This window comes from Eptesicus fuscus, chromosome 2, assembly GCF_027574615.1.
Source record: "Eptesicus fuscus isolate TK198812 chromosome 2, DD_ASM_mEF_20220401, whole genome shotgun sequence".
In the NCBI taxonomy this organism is placed as follows: domain Eukaryota; kingdom Metazoa; phylum Chordata; class Mammalia; order Chiroptera; family Vespertilionidae; genus Eptesicus; species Eptesicus fuscus.
In genome coordinates, this window is record NC_072474.1 from 67,773,061 (window position 1) to 67,789,248 (window position 16,188).

The 16,188-nt window shown below is 40.9% G+C and overlaps 1 protein-coding gene across 1 annotated transcript in view; it reads right to left on the reverse strand.

The window, feature by feature from the left end:
* Window positions 1-16,188, reverse strand: part of FRAS1 (Fraser extracellular matrix complex subunit 1) — a 440,116-nt gene that overhangs the window by 248,812 nt on the left and 175,116 nt on the right. The window contains exons 5-8 of the mRNA XM_008143649.3: window positions 11,144-11,303; window positions 9,311-9,444; window positions 2,117-2,200; window positions 363-464 (exon numbers count right to left, since the gene is read on the reverse strand). Coding sequence (XP_008141871.2) covers window positions 363-464; window positions 2,117-2,200; window positions 9,311-9,444; window positions 11,144-11,303 — 480 coding nt within the window. The remainder of the gene's footprint in view (window positions 1-362; window positions 465-2,116; window positions 2,201-9,310; window positions 9,445-11,143; window positions 11,304-16,188) is intronic.

The window sequence follows — 16,188 nt, forward strand, 5'->3', positions numbered from 1 at the left end:
TACCTTCTATAATTGAAACTTTGTAGCCTTGAGTGGAGGCTTAGGCCAGGAAGGGCAGGTGGAAAGCTTGGCTTCATCCGTTGCCTGGAAAACCCAAGCCTCCCTCCTGCTCTCTGTGGCTGTAGCCATTTTGGTTGGGTTTATTTGCATACTCGCTCTGATTGGCTGGTGGGCATGGCTGGTGGGTGTGGCTTGTGCATGTAGCGGAGTGATGGTTAATTTGCATATTACTCTTTTATTAGGTAGGATAGTAAACATTATAAACTTTTGATTGCCCCAAAGGACACACTGGACTAAGAAACCCATTTCTAAAGTGGCCCAGAATAAAACTTTGAAAATCATGCCACACGCTCTCTCAGTACCTTTTCACATCTTAGAGGGGGGCAGGCTTGCGTGTGGCACCGGACCTCGCCCCGGTCACATAGGCATGTGGTGCAGGCGTTTTCACTCCACTGTTCACCATGCTGAGTAAAGAAGGGAAAGGAGAAAGGGGAAAATCCAATGTCACGCATATCAAGTAGAAACACAGGCGCGTAAGACAAACTATTTTTTATTTCATTTTTTAATGGAGCCACACTGAATGTACTCGTGAGAAATGATACCATTTGGGTAGCAACAGCCTCTCAGAACAAAGTCAATAAGTATCCAGAGGGAACTCTGGATTAACTGTCATTCCATTCTCTTCATCCCACAGATGTGTTGAGGGCCTGCCCCATGCCAGGCACAAAGAGGATGCATAGGAAGAGCCAGTTTGTTGGCTAGTCAATGATCATTCATTAGTTCTTCTTCTTTGCCAGGCAATCCAGCTCTCTCTGCCACATATTTATTTTCCCAGCTTCCCCTGTAGCAGGGCACAGCATTGTCCCAATCCTAACCGAGGGGACCGAGGGGAAGTTTGCTAGAGAGGCAGAGGTCAAGAGGAAGACTCGGCTCCCCATGAAGAAAAGGACACTCCTTTCTTCCACCAGCCTTTAGTGGTGGTTATGTGAGGATAAGCTGCCTGGGCTGAGGCCATCCTGGGGCCTGGAGGACACAGGACAGAGGGCAAATGCTACATGCTGAGCATGGTAGGGTGGGAAGATCAAAAGATCTTAGATCCTTGATGACATCACTGAGACCCGAACTGAGCAACCCTGCAACTGCCCTACCTCTGAACTTCCTGTTAGATGAGACAATAAATGTTTTCATTTTAGCTACTTTTAGAGGAGTATTTCTGTTCCTTGCAGCCAAAAACCTCATAACAGACACAGAGGCTATCTCTTCCATGAGAAATTAATCTAGCACATATATGGCTACTGTACTGGGCAGCACACATCTAGTGCACACAAAAATCCTTTCCCCCGTTAGTTATTTGCATTCACATTTCATGTGATCCACCTGTAATTTGTGACACCACGCTCCCCCCCACGCCAGCACCCCAGATTCTCTACTGAGACTCATAATCCCAATTTCTATTTAGTCTTCCTTAGAGTAGTTGACAAGCAAGAGAAGTGGTTGGGTTCACTCTTAATATGTTCTTTGCTTTTGAATAACGTAACCTTCTTTTGGCTCAGTTGGGCACTCCTGAGACAGAATATTCATTGATTTATTCCCTTTGTTGGACTGGTTTTTACTTGATGCCTACTATCTATTAAGCAGCTATCCAGACTGCCCAATAGTACTTTGAAGTTTAGAGGATCCACTACCAACAACCCCCTGCCTCTCTTCCCTCTCTCACCTACCATCCCCATGCCCTCCCACTCAGTATAAGGTAAGGAGGCATTATCTCTAAATATCAGTACATAAAATCCAACCAAAGCAGACAACCTAAGTATAAAGTGATAGTAACCAATGACAGTCCTCTTTTCTCTTCAAGATGTATGAACAGTTAGTTCGCCAAGGTTCATGAGCTGGGGGCTGCTTGCCAGCACATTCCTTTCATATTTCTAATCCCCTCCCGTTTAATTTTTTCATAAAGGCCTTCCACGTAGAGAAGAAAAAAAGACGCTTATGTACTGAGTTACTAATCCTGGCAAAGCGTCAGACATGAGGGCAGGAGGTACAATGGTTGGAAGAATGGAGGGCAGATGTGTGAAAAGGCACGTCAAACACGTGCATGGCGTACAGCAGAGGTTACCTGGAATACTTGGCCAGCAGCGGAGCAGGACCCGGAAGAGCACTGGGGACAGCATTTCCCAGGAACTCGAACCACAGTTTCATCCTGAATAAGCAGAAAAGGATAATCCATCAAAAGGAAGCATTAATAAAGTCCACAGCCGAAACCGGTTTGGCTCAGTGGATAGAGCGTCGGCCTGCGGACTCAAGGGTCCCAGGTTCGATTCCGGTCAAGGGCATGTACCTTGGTTGCAGGCACATCCCCAGTAGGGGGTGTGCAAGAGGCAGCTGATCGATGTTTCTAACTCTCTATCCCTCTCTCTTCCTCTCTGTAAAAAGTCAATAAAATATATATATTTTTTAAAATAAAATAAAATAAAATCCATAAAAGTAGGAGATTTTTATTCATAGCCAACTGAAGCATGTGCCTCAAGCATCCACTAACAGCAATTCCTCACATTTGAGGAATTTGGTATCTATTAGTAACCCAGGGCTTTGATAAAAATGAGCAATTCCAAGGTCAGTGTGACTATTAAGAAGTTTACACATTCATTAAGTCCCAGCCTCTTCTAAAAACAAACAAAAGCACAAATAATAACCATAATAATAATAATAATAATAATAATAATAATAATAGTACTTAGTGTTTGCCAGGCATTGTTTTAAGTGCTTGACATGGACCTCTGAAGTAGATGCTCTTATTGCCACTTTGCAAACAAGAAAAATAGACACGGAGAGGTTATGTGACTCACCCACGGTCATACAGCTGACCTGGGAGGAGTAAGTGGTCAGTAGTGGAAACTCAGAACACTAACCATATCAACACCTAGGAGCATTCACACCCCTGCTGAGCTACCTTTAAATTCAAAGAGAAGGTATCCCTCATAGACTATTTCACTACTTTTTTGCATCTTTATGTGAACCCATACACTTACATATGTGCATTACGGAGGTCCTTAACATGAAAAAAAAATTAATGCTATCTCTAGATATCTGGGAATATGTCAGTACTTATGTACCTCTAACACCCCACCTCAACCCCAGAATATTAAACCATTCTGTCTCTGCTCCCCTAAGAATTTTCACAGCAACAGTCTCCTCCTTAATGCCCAAAAGCCAGCTTCTCACTCTGACTCTTAACTGCAGTTTTATTGATGGGCAGGAAGATAGACCAATTAAAGGCAGGGGAAGGAGTATTCCAAGAAACCAAGTTTCAATGACTAGGAAGTGGTAGATCTTATATAAAGCATACTTCATAACAGTTCTCTTCATTCCCTTATTAGCAGCAGAAAATGAGATTTTATTACCATGGTTACTCTGGTGTTCATTCTGCAGGGAAAACAAGGTCAATGTACCAGGGTGGGGGGGTGGGAGGGTAGTTGCCAAATAACCTTAATTTTTCTTGGAAAATTCCAGCCATACTTCAGTAGTTCCTTTACCCTAATTATATATGATGAGTTAGATTAACATGTTACTATATAATGGGATCTATTTCAAACACCTGAATCACTGTAATTAAACTGACAACTGTTTTCTATGCTTTAGGTTATTTTATTTCTTTCGATTCTATATGCAAAATATTATGACCATTGATGTTTAACAGAGCCTGTGAAAACTGGATATGGATTGAAATCACTGAGCATTTCTTGACTTCAGAACTCTTTAGTTTAATGACATTGCAGTGAGGAATAAAATAAAGGTTTATCTGATATCACAGTCTTCAATGTCTTCATTGAAGTAAACAAATGAACTTATACAACGTTAAGTAAACAGGGGACAAATGTCATGATCACAAATCCTGAGAAGAAATTGAGTTAGTATCAATCTATCTTCACCAACCTGGACTAAACCCAAGTATAGCAGCAGAGTCAGCAGGAGAGTAGGGGAGGGAGGGGTTGCTGATATGGAGGTTGGTACAGGGAAAATCAAGCTTTCTGATTCTTATTGGCAGTACCTAATTATGTAATTTGTTGCCAGAAACAGAGGCTTCCTTCACAAATACAGACCAACTAGGGCAGGAAAGAAAAAGCATTTCAGGAGAAAATATCCCGGAATACCAGAGAACTCTATGATTCAGAGGTGAGATCCATCTGGGCTGAGGCTTCATAAGCCAGACGACCGCAGAGGCAAGTAAAAGGTGAGCAGCGAAGTGGGTCAGAGAAATGGGAACAGCTTTTTAACATGCCTTTTGTTGCTATCACACACCTGGATCCTATCATTCTGGTCTTTGTAGATTTGCTCTTTCGAATGTACAGTTTAATACAGGGGCCAAAAAACTACGGATCTTGAGCCAAATCCAGCCCACCACCTGTTCTATAAGTTCAGTTTCACTGCAACACAATGACATCCATTCATTTACACATTATCTGCAGCACATTTTGTGATACAATGGCTGAGCTGAGTAGTTGTTCCACTGTATGGCACTCAAAGCTGAAATTTTTCAACATCTGCAAAAGTTTGCTAACCCCGGGGTCTAATATATTACCCTCAGTTTTCACAGGAGTCCAATGAAAATATATATGTATATAATTAATGTCCTTATAACTTTGGTTCAAACTACCATTTAGGATATATTCTATTGTATTCTCTAAATAAAAATACTTAAGATAAAGAAGTGTATAGTGTCATATGCCTAACAGCTCTTGATAAAATATTTTCCCACTATGACACTTCTGAAGATATAGAAAGAGGTGAAACTTCCATCAACAAAAAGTAGAAGAGCCTACCTCCTGCCATTGCCAAGAGGAAGTCCCATTGACCACAAGGCACTCTGCGGCCTTCCTTTGGTTTGTAAGCCTAAATAGGAATAAGAACTATCACGTCTTCCCAGCTCTCTGCCTTCCTATATCAAACACAACATGGCCTTCATCCCTCTGGTGTGTGGATGCTACTGTTTGAGGCAATCAGGGGGCCTCGGGGTCTACTTTTCTACATCTAGTCAGAGCCCATAAGTTTAAAAAAGAGTGGGAATTATGTGTGTTTGGGGAGGTGGAGGGGGTGATAAAAAGCAGGGGTGGGGGGAGGAGGACACCCCACATGTAAAACATACAGTTTCTGAGAGAGATGGAAAGAGCCCTTTGCAACAGTTCAAACTGGGGATTATAGTTTTTGTTTCATGCATTCAGAATGTAAGAGGGTTGGACAGTGGGGTTAGGAAAATATTTGATCTCAGTACAATAGAGCTGCTCTACATGAAACTTGGCAGACCCCTGGACCAGGAGGACATGCACATTTCTTAGCATCTGGCTAAGGCTCTAAGAAGGGGAATTAGCCAGGGGCAGGCCTCTTATCCTTGCAGCTTTCAAGCAGTGGGTATGGGTAGATTTCTCTTGATCAAGGATGAGTAAACAGAAAGAAAGGAACTTGGGTGGGGGGAGGGAACCTTGAAGAAAAAGTGAAAGGAATGACAAACTAAAGATTCAGAGAAAGAGCAGATTTCTGAACACTACATACTATAAGATCCAAAAGAAAATATTTAAAAGCAGTTTTGCAACTTTAGTAAGATGTAAGAAAATGCAGTCTTTATTAAATACAAGTGGGAAGCAATAAAAAAGAATAAGCATTGGGATAAAAAAATAAATGAACCAACGATAGGAGAAATAAGGAAGAATCAAAAGAAAATTGATGTGAAATCTTCAAATTAAAATCAATACTACAGGTAGTAAATACAAACTCAAGAGGCTCTCTCCATAATGCAGGGGAAAGACAAAGAGTGAAAAATTATGAGAAAGAATATGATTGATAATGAGGGGGAAGATAGGGAGCAATCTAAGAATCATAGGTGTTTCTGGAGAAATAGGGATAACTGGAAAGAATATGATTAATCAGAGCTGTAACCAAAGAAAACATTTCAAAAACTAGAATACAGACTGAGAGGGCTTCACAATATTCTAGGCGAAATATGTGAAAAGACATCTCTCCTAGAAATGTCTGGGAAAATGTTTGAATTATAAAGATAAAAAAAATCCTGCAAAAATCCAACAGAGTGAAACTAGCTAAATAGAATGGAATAGAAAGCAGACAGACCTCCATGGCACTAAATTCCAGAATTCAATAGAAAGAAGATGAAAGGGCTGAAATGGAAAGAGAACATAATCATCCCAAATTTTAGACTCCACCAATTATCTTGCATTAATATAGACAACAAGAAAATGATTCTCAAATACTTAGTGGCTCAGAAAACAACATATCTGAAGATGAAGTTCAGCCTACTCAGATTAATCAATTTTGGGAGCGAGAAAAAGATAGTATTAAAAAACTGGTGGTAACGTCATTAGGAACAACTCTGATCAGACCAAAGAGGCAATTTTAATGAGCCCACAAAAAATGTGGCTGGGTTAGAGCTCTTTTCATAAGGCATCGAACAATTGAGAGCAAGCAATTTTAGTATTTATATTTCTCACTAAGGAGAACAACTCCTTATTTATACATAAGACATTTCTCCTTTCAACAGGATTATCACCAACTTCTAAAATGTAATCATAACTATGCAAACAAAGAAATGTATCCACATTTGCCTATCAAAAAATTGAAATGAGTTACTGAAAGGAATTTTTAGGGGTGAAATAGGCAGGTTTAGGAAATTTTAAAACAATAAGGGGTCCATGGATAAAAACACAGGGCTACAGAGTTGCAGAAGGGTACATTTCCATAAGACAAGGGAACTGAAAGTAGCAAAAGGTACACATTTACAGAATAAAGGGAAGGAAACCTCTTATTCAAAGAAAGAAGAGAAAAGCTCAGAGGGAATAGGAGAACAATAAGGGAGAAGAAGGAGGGAACCTCAGGTACTTCACAGGACACTTGAGCTCAGGAGTTGCTATAGTGACCAAATCAAAGGGGACCAATCAGAGGGGATGCTGAGGCACAAAAAACTGCAGCCTTTAAAAACTAGGAAAAGGGACTCAGTGGGAGTCTTTCCCCCTCCCCTTGTGGGAGTCTGTGCTTATTTCTCAATAAATTTCCACCTTTGCTATACCACCTTTCGTCCATGGTTTTATTCTTCAACTCCAATGGACAAAGAGCCCGGGAAAACCATCCTGTCCAGGGGAACACCATGCGTTCCAGTCCAAATTTCTCGTTTCATTACCAAAAAAATCCTATAATGGTCTTTTTAAATGATGAAAATATGGATGATCATTTTCTTTTCTGCTTTTCTGTGTTTGCCAAACTTTCCTTAATGAATACAAATTATTTTTATAATTAAAAAAACCTTATATTAAAATTCAAATTTTTCTAGAGCTCAAGACCTGGAAATACATTTCTTCTAATGAACTTGTGGGTTTTTTAAAAATATTTAATGAGTTAATATATAAAAGAATCATAATCATGCTCAATGATGTTAGCAACTATTGCTCTTGTGATTATTATTCTATAAATGCTATGAAACTCATCATTTTGGGAGGCAGTAAAGCATAATGGTTAAAATTACAAGTCAGGTGTGGTCTGTTGAAGTTGTGATGTAGAACTGCCTAAGCTAGAAGCACTGACACTTTCTAACTCTGGTACCTTGAGCAAGCTACTTCTCAGTGCCTCAGTTTTATCTACTGTAAAATGGGATAATAAATTCCTGCTTCTTAGGGTTGTTCTGAGGATTAATTAAAGCTCTTAAAACAAATTGTTGGTACATAGTAAATGCCCAGCATGTGGTGATGACAGATGGTGGTGGTAATAATGTTTCTATTAAAAGTGCTAATTCTACAGCATCCCTTTACATCATCAGAACACCCAATATTTAATACTGATATTAAATAAAACATGGTTCTAAATAATCTGACAGTTGTTGTTTTTTAAATTATTTCATGACAAAAATGTAGACTTAATAAATAATGCAAGAATGATTAAAATCAACCTATTTCCAATACTTCAGAATGCATGCATATCCATTAACTCTAAAGCATGCAACCAAATTCCATCTTTTTAAACAATGCAGGCTATATGTTTTTGGAAGCTACCACTTGAAGCCAGAATTTATATTTAATGGGAAATAGTAATTTCAATTATTACAATATCCAACCCCCTAGTACACAGTCCCTGGCTATGTTTTTAAAGATTTAAAGAAAACGGTTCCAATGGGGTGTTTCCTCCATCCCTCCTCCCACCTCCTTAATTGCAATGGCGGCAAACTGCTTAATTATCCTTTATTCAGGAGGGGACTGAGACCTGGAATGTGCAAATCAAAATACCTCAACACTACAGTGTCCTCTGAATGTAAGATATTGTACATCTCTACCAAGAAGCTCATTTGTAATCTTAAAGCTAGAGCAGACTTTGTACTAAATTAAGAGATGTGTCATGAGCGTAGTTGGGTGTAATGTGGGTAATACAATCTAGTCTTTCAATTAGATACATTTTCCTTTTATTTGGCATTTAGTATTTCTTATCTAATTGCCTTTTGTCTGCCTTTAAAATTATTGCCCAATTGTCACAATATGCCATGTTATTGATTTTGTTTTATTTGACACAAAGTACTGCTCTGTATCAACTGAATGTTGGCTTCCAGCTTTTCCCTGGATCAAAAAATGAGCTATTTTTTTTTCACTGGAAGCAAACTCTTCTCGTGGTTATCAGTCAACTGCCAAGAAACCTCTGTAGGAGCCTCTGGAAGAGTAAAAAACTATAAAGTATCATGTATACTACACTTATTTGCAATTGATTTTCTGTTTTAAATTTGTGTGATGAGCCTAATGTTTTGAAAATCAGATCAGCTTTAAAAGAACAATAAGATCCCACTATTTTAAACCACTCCAGAGAAGATCCTTTGATAATTTGAAGCATTATCTTATAAGAATTAAATAGTGGACGGCTGAATAATCATGTCTAAAGACACATATATGTCTTCAAAAAGCAGCATATACCTCTGCATTGTCCGACAGTAACAAATCCGATCAATACTACTGAATTTTCCAGATGTTGAGCTTGACATTTTTGGAACATCTGCAACTGGGGTGGGCAGCTTCCTTTTGTTCACCCTCGAGGCTCAGTTTCATAATGTAACAATTAGCCTAAATGGCTGGTAATTAGACTAACTGTAGCCTCTCAGGGTAAAATCAAGGTCTCAGCAGTGGTCTCCAAAAGGATAAGGGAAACAAAACAGCCTTGGCTCCTTGTTCCTAAACTTCCGTGGTGGCCTGACATAATCTCCGAAGGGACTCCAAGTCCTGCACAGTGACGTTAACAGTCTGGGAAGGACCCATCCTGAGGCGGTCTCGCTTACCTTGTTACAGAACAGAGGCGGACACTGAGCCGCAAAGCACTGGGTGACCCCATTTCTACACATGCATTTGGCACACGAGCTCAGTGGCCAGTCCTCCCCATCCTGAAGCACACGGCCTTCGTAGGAACAGGACTCTGGAAGGTTTGAGAAAAGAAAATTACTGGGGGGATTGCACTTGCTGATCCCAGGGCTGATGCATGGGTGTGTGGCCAGTGCAATCACATGGGGTCCCATGTTGGGCCCCAGTACAAAGAAGGGGGCCCCATTCTTAGGGTTTAATGCTTTGCAGTCATTGTATGGAGTTCTTAATAACTCTCCATTTTGTAAGGGAAGTCCAACGAGCATGCACTGGGGTTCAGGGTCTCAGCTGGTCCACAGTCCCATCTCCGGCTCCCTGTTTGCCTTTCTGGGATGGGCTCTCCACCTCCCGCTCCCAAACCTGCCGCCCTCCACCACAGGGGGCCTGGGGCCTGGATGAGGCGCCAGGGGAGGACATGTGTCCTAAGCACCAAGTAGCAGGGCGGGGTCCTGGGAGCCCACAGAGGACTCCACCCACCCAGCAAGTATCTCCACACCTGAGGGAATATGAAAGAAAATAGCAAACTGAAAAAAAGGACAGGTTGAAAAAGCCCACAGAAGGAAAGAAAAACATCCCCCGCACCCCTGGCTTTTGGCACAAGGCGCCCGGCACTTTCTCATTTTGCACACCACCCAGCAAATGATGGAGCTGGCCCTGGCTGATCCTCCAGTCTCTCCGGACAAAATGCTTCCAATGAGTCTTTCTCATGGAGGCCAGCAAGAAAGCCTCCTCACACATGAGCCAGGACCCCCCAGACTCACACTGCCCACTCTCCACTCCACCCCTAAACCCTGTGGTTCAAGCATTTTTATCTGCAGGGTAATCTGACTTAAAGCAGATGCCAGTCCCTTTCTGGTGAGTGACATCAGAAAGGCATGAGGCAAGCATTCTACTTCCATCATTTCCTCACATGCTATTTAATCCCTGGAATGGTTCTCCAGGGGAAGAGCTGGCCAGAAATGGAATAATTGGGGATCAGAAAGAAACCAGGGGTCTTTTTAAAGGCAAAAGGCAAGAAGAGTAGAGGTGCCATTAAGTAAAAAAAAAAAAAAAAAAAAAAAAATTAGCTATTACTTGCCAGGAGAGAGCATAATGCAGCCATGACAACAATTCACATTTATTGTGAAGGAAGGGGACATGTATCCGTAAATGTAATAAAAGTGGTACTTGGACCGGGAGTGAATTCCAAGGAGAGGGCCTGGCAGTGTGCTGCTGGCCTGCTGAACTGTGCCTTGGTTTGGAGGCAGGCAGGATCTCCAGCGAAGATGCAATAAAGACAGATGAAATACCTGCTTCCTGCTCGGTGTGTCTTGGAGAAAAATGTTATGCCATCTCAAAGACCAGCCAGCAGAATTAGTGCCAGTGATACTACATTCAGAGAGATTTGTTCATTCTCCTCTCCGCCAGGAGGCAGGAGGAACTACCTTGGCCTTATGGAATCACATCAATGGATCTTGTCCCTCCTTCCTTTCCTTCTCAGGAGCTATGAAGGCAGAGGGATACATCTGGCCAAGGCAAAATAGGTAAGTCAGAGACTTGCAGAATCCTAAGTTTGGGATGAAGCTTTAATAAGATTTGTTCCAGCCTCACTCTTTGCAACATCCCTTCCTGCCAAGTGCAAGGCTCCGTCTTGTTCCAATAAGAAACGGGGTTGGGAATCTTTGAACCACAGTAAACGTGAAACAGAAGACTTGGGATGTCACCGGGTGAACCTCAAAGGCAAAGAGGATCTATTTTTACAAGCTCATACTCACTCCCACGGCCCACACAGATGGGGCAGCAGCTTCCTTCAGGGATGAATTCCAGCTCCTGGTGTCCACACAACAGCGGTGGGCATGGTTGGGGACTACATCGGACTTCTCCGTGAGTGCAGGTGCACACACTACACACAGAGGAGGCCCACTCTGTCCCATGCTGAGTATCGGGGGGTAGGAGGGGGGAGGGGAGAAAAAGAAGGTTATTGCTAGAATATAGGTTTTCATTTGGCCAAACACAAACCAACCTTTTTAAATGAAGGATGGAGCCCAGGAAAGGATGGAGGCCAGGAAAGGCTCTAAGCTGCAAGATTAAGACCAGGGTTTGCAATGTCCCAAGTCTAAAAACTAGCTTTTATTTTATTTTTATTATCCCTAAGATTATATTTGAAATTTTCAGAAAAGCACACAAAAAATAAAAATAAAAATCACCCCAATCCCATCACTTAAAAATTCTATAAAGCCCAGAGTAAAATGCACACACTTACACATATAGTTACTTAATATTTTATCATGATGATATTGTTTTCAATAGCTTTCTCAATTCTTTTTCTCCCTCAGCTCCCCTCCCCTCTCTTCCTCCCTCCTTTCTTCCAGTGACCTCATGGTCCTGGGGGAAGTGTGACAGCCAGCAGGAGGCACCTGCTCCATCCAGTTCTCACACAAACTGCAGCGTCAACTCATTCCCTGTGAGAGTGCCCATCGACACTTAGAGAATGCTCCTAATCCACTTTAGACTGGGATACAGCATTCCCAAAGCTAATGCTGCCTCAGTGGTCTAACAGAGCCCTGTTTTGAGTTACCATAGGATTTACTGAGTACCCCAAGTATCTAAATGAGCCACTCTCAGGTGTGACGCAGAGTAAGAGGAGGTGAACCCTAAATGTAAAAAGCTACAAACATGTTGATTGCTTAGGGAAGTTGCTGTCAAAATATGTTCTCAATGGCAGAATGAAATAATGGTGGCCTTTTACAAGATGTAGGGGGAAAATTAGCTTAATGAATGAAGTTTTCCTCCTGTAAGATTTTCTTTAATACTGGAACCTCCTTTCCTTTGCCTCTGTTAATGTAGTATAGACTTCTATTTTTAAAAAAAATCACACATTCCCGGTGCTCAATCACCTAATGTAATCTGGGGATTACAACTGTGTCACTGAGAAGCATAGAAAATGAAGTCCTTTTGCTTCTCCACAAGCCAGCATCCAGCATAATTATTCATCTTTCTCAAACACAAAAGAACTCTGTCTTACCTAAGCAAGTCAGTACCTCTTTATTCCGCAAATGGCTGCAACATTGCAAGCACTGCAAATCTTTCATTTTGGAATTACTAATAACCTGTGCTATTATTGTAGCAATAATAATAATAGGTAGTCATAGTCATTTAATTATTTGGGAATCAAGTCCTCACCTTACTGTCATGAAGGTTTCTGTCCTCTAGGTGGACTGACTGGGAGCACAAGAGGGCAGCCATGCAAGTCATGTGCCCAGTCCGACAAACCAAGGATTTCCTGGGATGCTTGTGTGTTCTGGAATCCCAGCTCAGCCCAGTCTGCTTTGGGGACTATGGGTCAGTGACTTGATCTTTCTAAATCTCAGTTTCAAGGTAGCTGATTAAAGAGCCAACAAGAGGGGGTGGCAGGTAGAAGGTGCTCAATTCTTGCCCTGATTTCCCCCACATGAGTTCCTGCCTTCCCCCCTGTTTCCACACAGACCTGCCAGCTGTGGTTGTGGGGATGGACATGTGTGCCAAGACCAAGTCCTCTCCCATCAATGTTCACTTCTGCTATAATTAAACACAACATTTCAAATGTAGTACAGCACATAAATGGGCAAGCCCACAACTTGCTGATAGGCCTAAGCACACAAGCAAAGCAAGACATTTCAAGAGAAAAATTGACAGGTCCTGGTGAGATAAAATTTTAAAAGTCTGTCAAAAATACATGATAAACAAACTTAAAAGGCAAATGACAAACTGATTTAAAGATTGCAAATTATATTAACTAAAACAAAATTGATATCTAAAAGTACTGACAAACAATAAGAAAAATCTCAATGGAAAAAAAAATGGCAATAAGCTTATAGAAGATTCAACTTTCTTGATTGCAAAGAAATATTAATTAAAATAAAATTGGGTATTATTTAAAGTCAGGTAAGGGAGGAGTTAAAATTCACAGTAGTTAGTGCTGGAAGCTGCAGTGGAGGGAGTTTCTCCCACCCAAAGCCTTCCTCGCTGTAGCATGGGAATAACTCAGCCAGGCAGGGCCTGTGCGCTCTGTGATAGCCCCACTGGGTTTATCATTAACACAGAGGATTTAAAATGTATTTCATAACGACCATAGATGTTACAGCCTCAATACTCAAAACCTTTAGATGCTTTGACCTATTAATTTCACTTTTAAGAAGCTATATGAAAAAAATGATCAATGAAACACATAAAAGTTTAAATACAAGAAATTCCATTTCACTGTTCTTTATAGTAAAATTAGAAACATTTTAGTGAAAACTGGAAGCTACCCAAATGCCTAATAATAGGAAATCATGTTCTCTAAGAATATGCTAGGGAACTATTTAAACATAATATTATATAAAAAAGCAAGATATAGAGCCCTAACCGGTTTGGCTCAGTGGATAGAGAGTCGACCTGCGGACTCAAGGGTCCCAGGTTCGATTCTGGTCAAGGGCATGTACCTTGGTTGCAGCACATCCCCAGTAGGGGGTGTGCAGGAGGCAACTGATTGATGTTTCTCTCTCATTGATGTTTCTAACTCTCTCTCCCTATACCCTTCCTCTCTGTAAAAAATCAATAAAATATATATATTTTTTAAAAAAGCAAGATATAAACTGTATATACAGTATAATTACAACTATGTAAACCCTATGGCTCTATCTATCCATCTATCTATCTCTGTGTCTACCCATCGCCACTGCCACCTCCTCTCCAAAAAACTGAAAGAACAGTAACAGTGGTTTTTAGAGTTTGGGGATTATTAGTGGTTTTTTCCCTCTGCTTTTGTATACTTCTCTATTTTCCAAATTTTCATCAATAAACGTATTTTTACTTTTGTCATCAGACAGCAAATTCCTGTTTAAAATATATAATGAATCATTTATATATCTTAAGTAAAGTAAAATTTGAAGACTGCATATAAAACAACTTGAAGTGAACTTCTTTATTACAAATTAGGAGATTGCTTCTAAACATCTAGCCATTTCACTTCATCAAAACAAGAGCATGATTTTTTTTACTACTCAGAAACACTATCATTTCTGAAACATTTACAATCACACCACCTTTCAGACAGAGACCACAAAAATTAATTATAACAACAATCTGTCCATCACCAAAAGAGTTTCATCTGTAAAATGAGAGGGCAGTGTTCACTAATCTCTCCAGTACCTTCAAATTCCCTAATGATGTAAATCTATTATCTAACTCAAGAGATATAAAATTAAGCAGGGGATTCCCTCTTCACAATAAGCTGGAGAACTATGGCAATAACATGGAACACTCAGCAGGAAAACTGTTAAAGCCACAGAATAAGCGACAGACGGTGACCCAAAGTGCACAAGTAAAGGAATTACTCCCATCTCTCACTCAGGGTCAAGTCACAGAAGTCCCCTCCTTTCCATTGCCTACTCCTGTCCCTAAGGCAATGATACCTCTCTCACCAAAGGGAGATTAGGGATCAAGTGGTTCATCATGTGCTAATAGATAGATAGATAGATATAGATAGATAGATAGATAGATAGATAGATAGATGATAGATAGATGATAGATACTGTAGACAGATAGATATAATTTCAGTGCTCTATATACCTATTTACAAAAGCCTTATTTATTTTATAGACACTGTAGCAGCAAAGAGAGCTTTGTAAAATCAAGGAATAACAGCTATCCACTGCCATCCACCCAAAACACCAGGGTTTATCTGTGCCATCTTAACCTCATTAATATTTATAGAAAACATGAGTTTTTGACACTGTGAGAAAAGCATTCTGCAGACATATTAAATATATTCTTTTATAAATCCTCACCCGAGGATACTTTTTCCATTGATTTCAAGAGAGAGTTGAAGGGACTGGGGGGGGGGGGGATGGGAGGTGCAGAGAGAAACATGGACATGAGAGAGACACATTAATTGGTTGCCTCCCTCAAAGGCCCCTACTGGAGCTGGGAACCTGCAACCAAGATACGTGCCCTTGACCAGGAATCGAACCTGAAACCCTTTGGTCCACAGGCCGATGCTCTATCCACTGTGCAAATGGCCAGGGCTTAAATGTATTCTTATGCACAGCCAACCAACAAGTCAGCTTGGCTGTTGATATAATTCCAAAGGAAAGATAAGGTCATAAAGTATTTGCCTCACTTACTGTCAGAGCAACAAAATAATTTTTCTTCATATAATTTGTTCCCATTATGAAGTTATAGAGGTAGAATACTAAATATCTGGCAATGTTCAGTGCGTATTATAATTACATCCTCTAGGTTGAGAGGAACAAGGCTGCAGAATTCAATACTCACTTCTTCCCCCCCACACACATAAATTAGTTCTCCTCTTAGCCTCAGAACAGGCAACGTGAACAAACCTCTCCCTCCACGCTCCTCCATTCAGTCCTATGTGGGAACCAGGGCGTTACCACCTGCCACTTCCTTTTTTAGTGAATCTCCAAGCATTATTTTTCTCTGACATGATATTACCTGGTGCTGGTATAAATTAGTACAGAGGAGAAGAAAGGGGATTAATGGTCCTTTCCCCTCTCTTTCACAAGCTAATTTGTGGGGGAAAGAACAGGGGGAAAGCACTCCAGCGCTCTTTAAGAAAACATATTTCAGCCTTGTCTCCCTGTCTGGTTGGCAAGGCCGGGCAGAGATCCAAATGCTAATTTGAAGAGATAGCTTTGGGGAGGTCATGGATGAAACAGTCCCCCAAATGCTGGCGGTAATAAGCCCCCGTAAAACTGTCAAATCACCTGCAGTCAGCCAAAAGGCTCAAGTGTTTTCCTCCCTCCAGGGAAAATGTTGGGACTTGTCTTGGCTTGCTGGA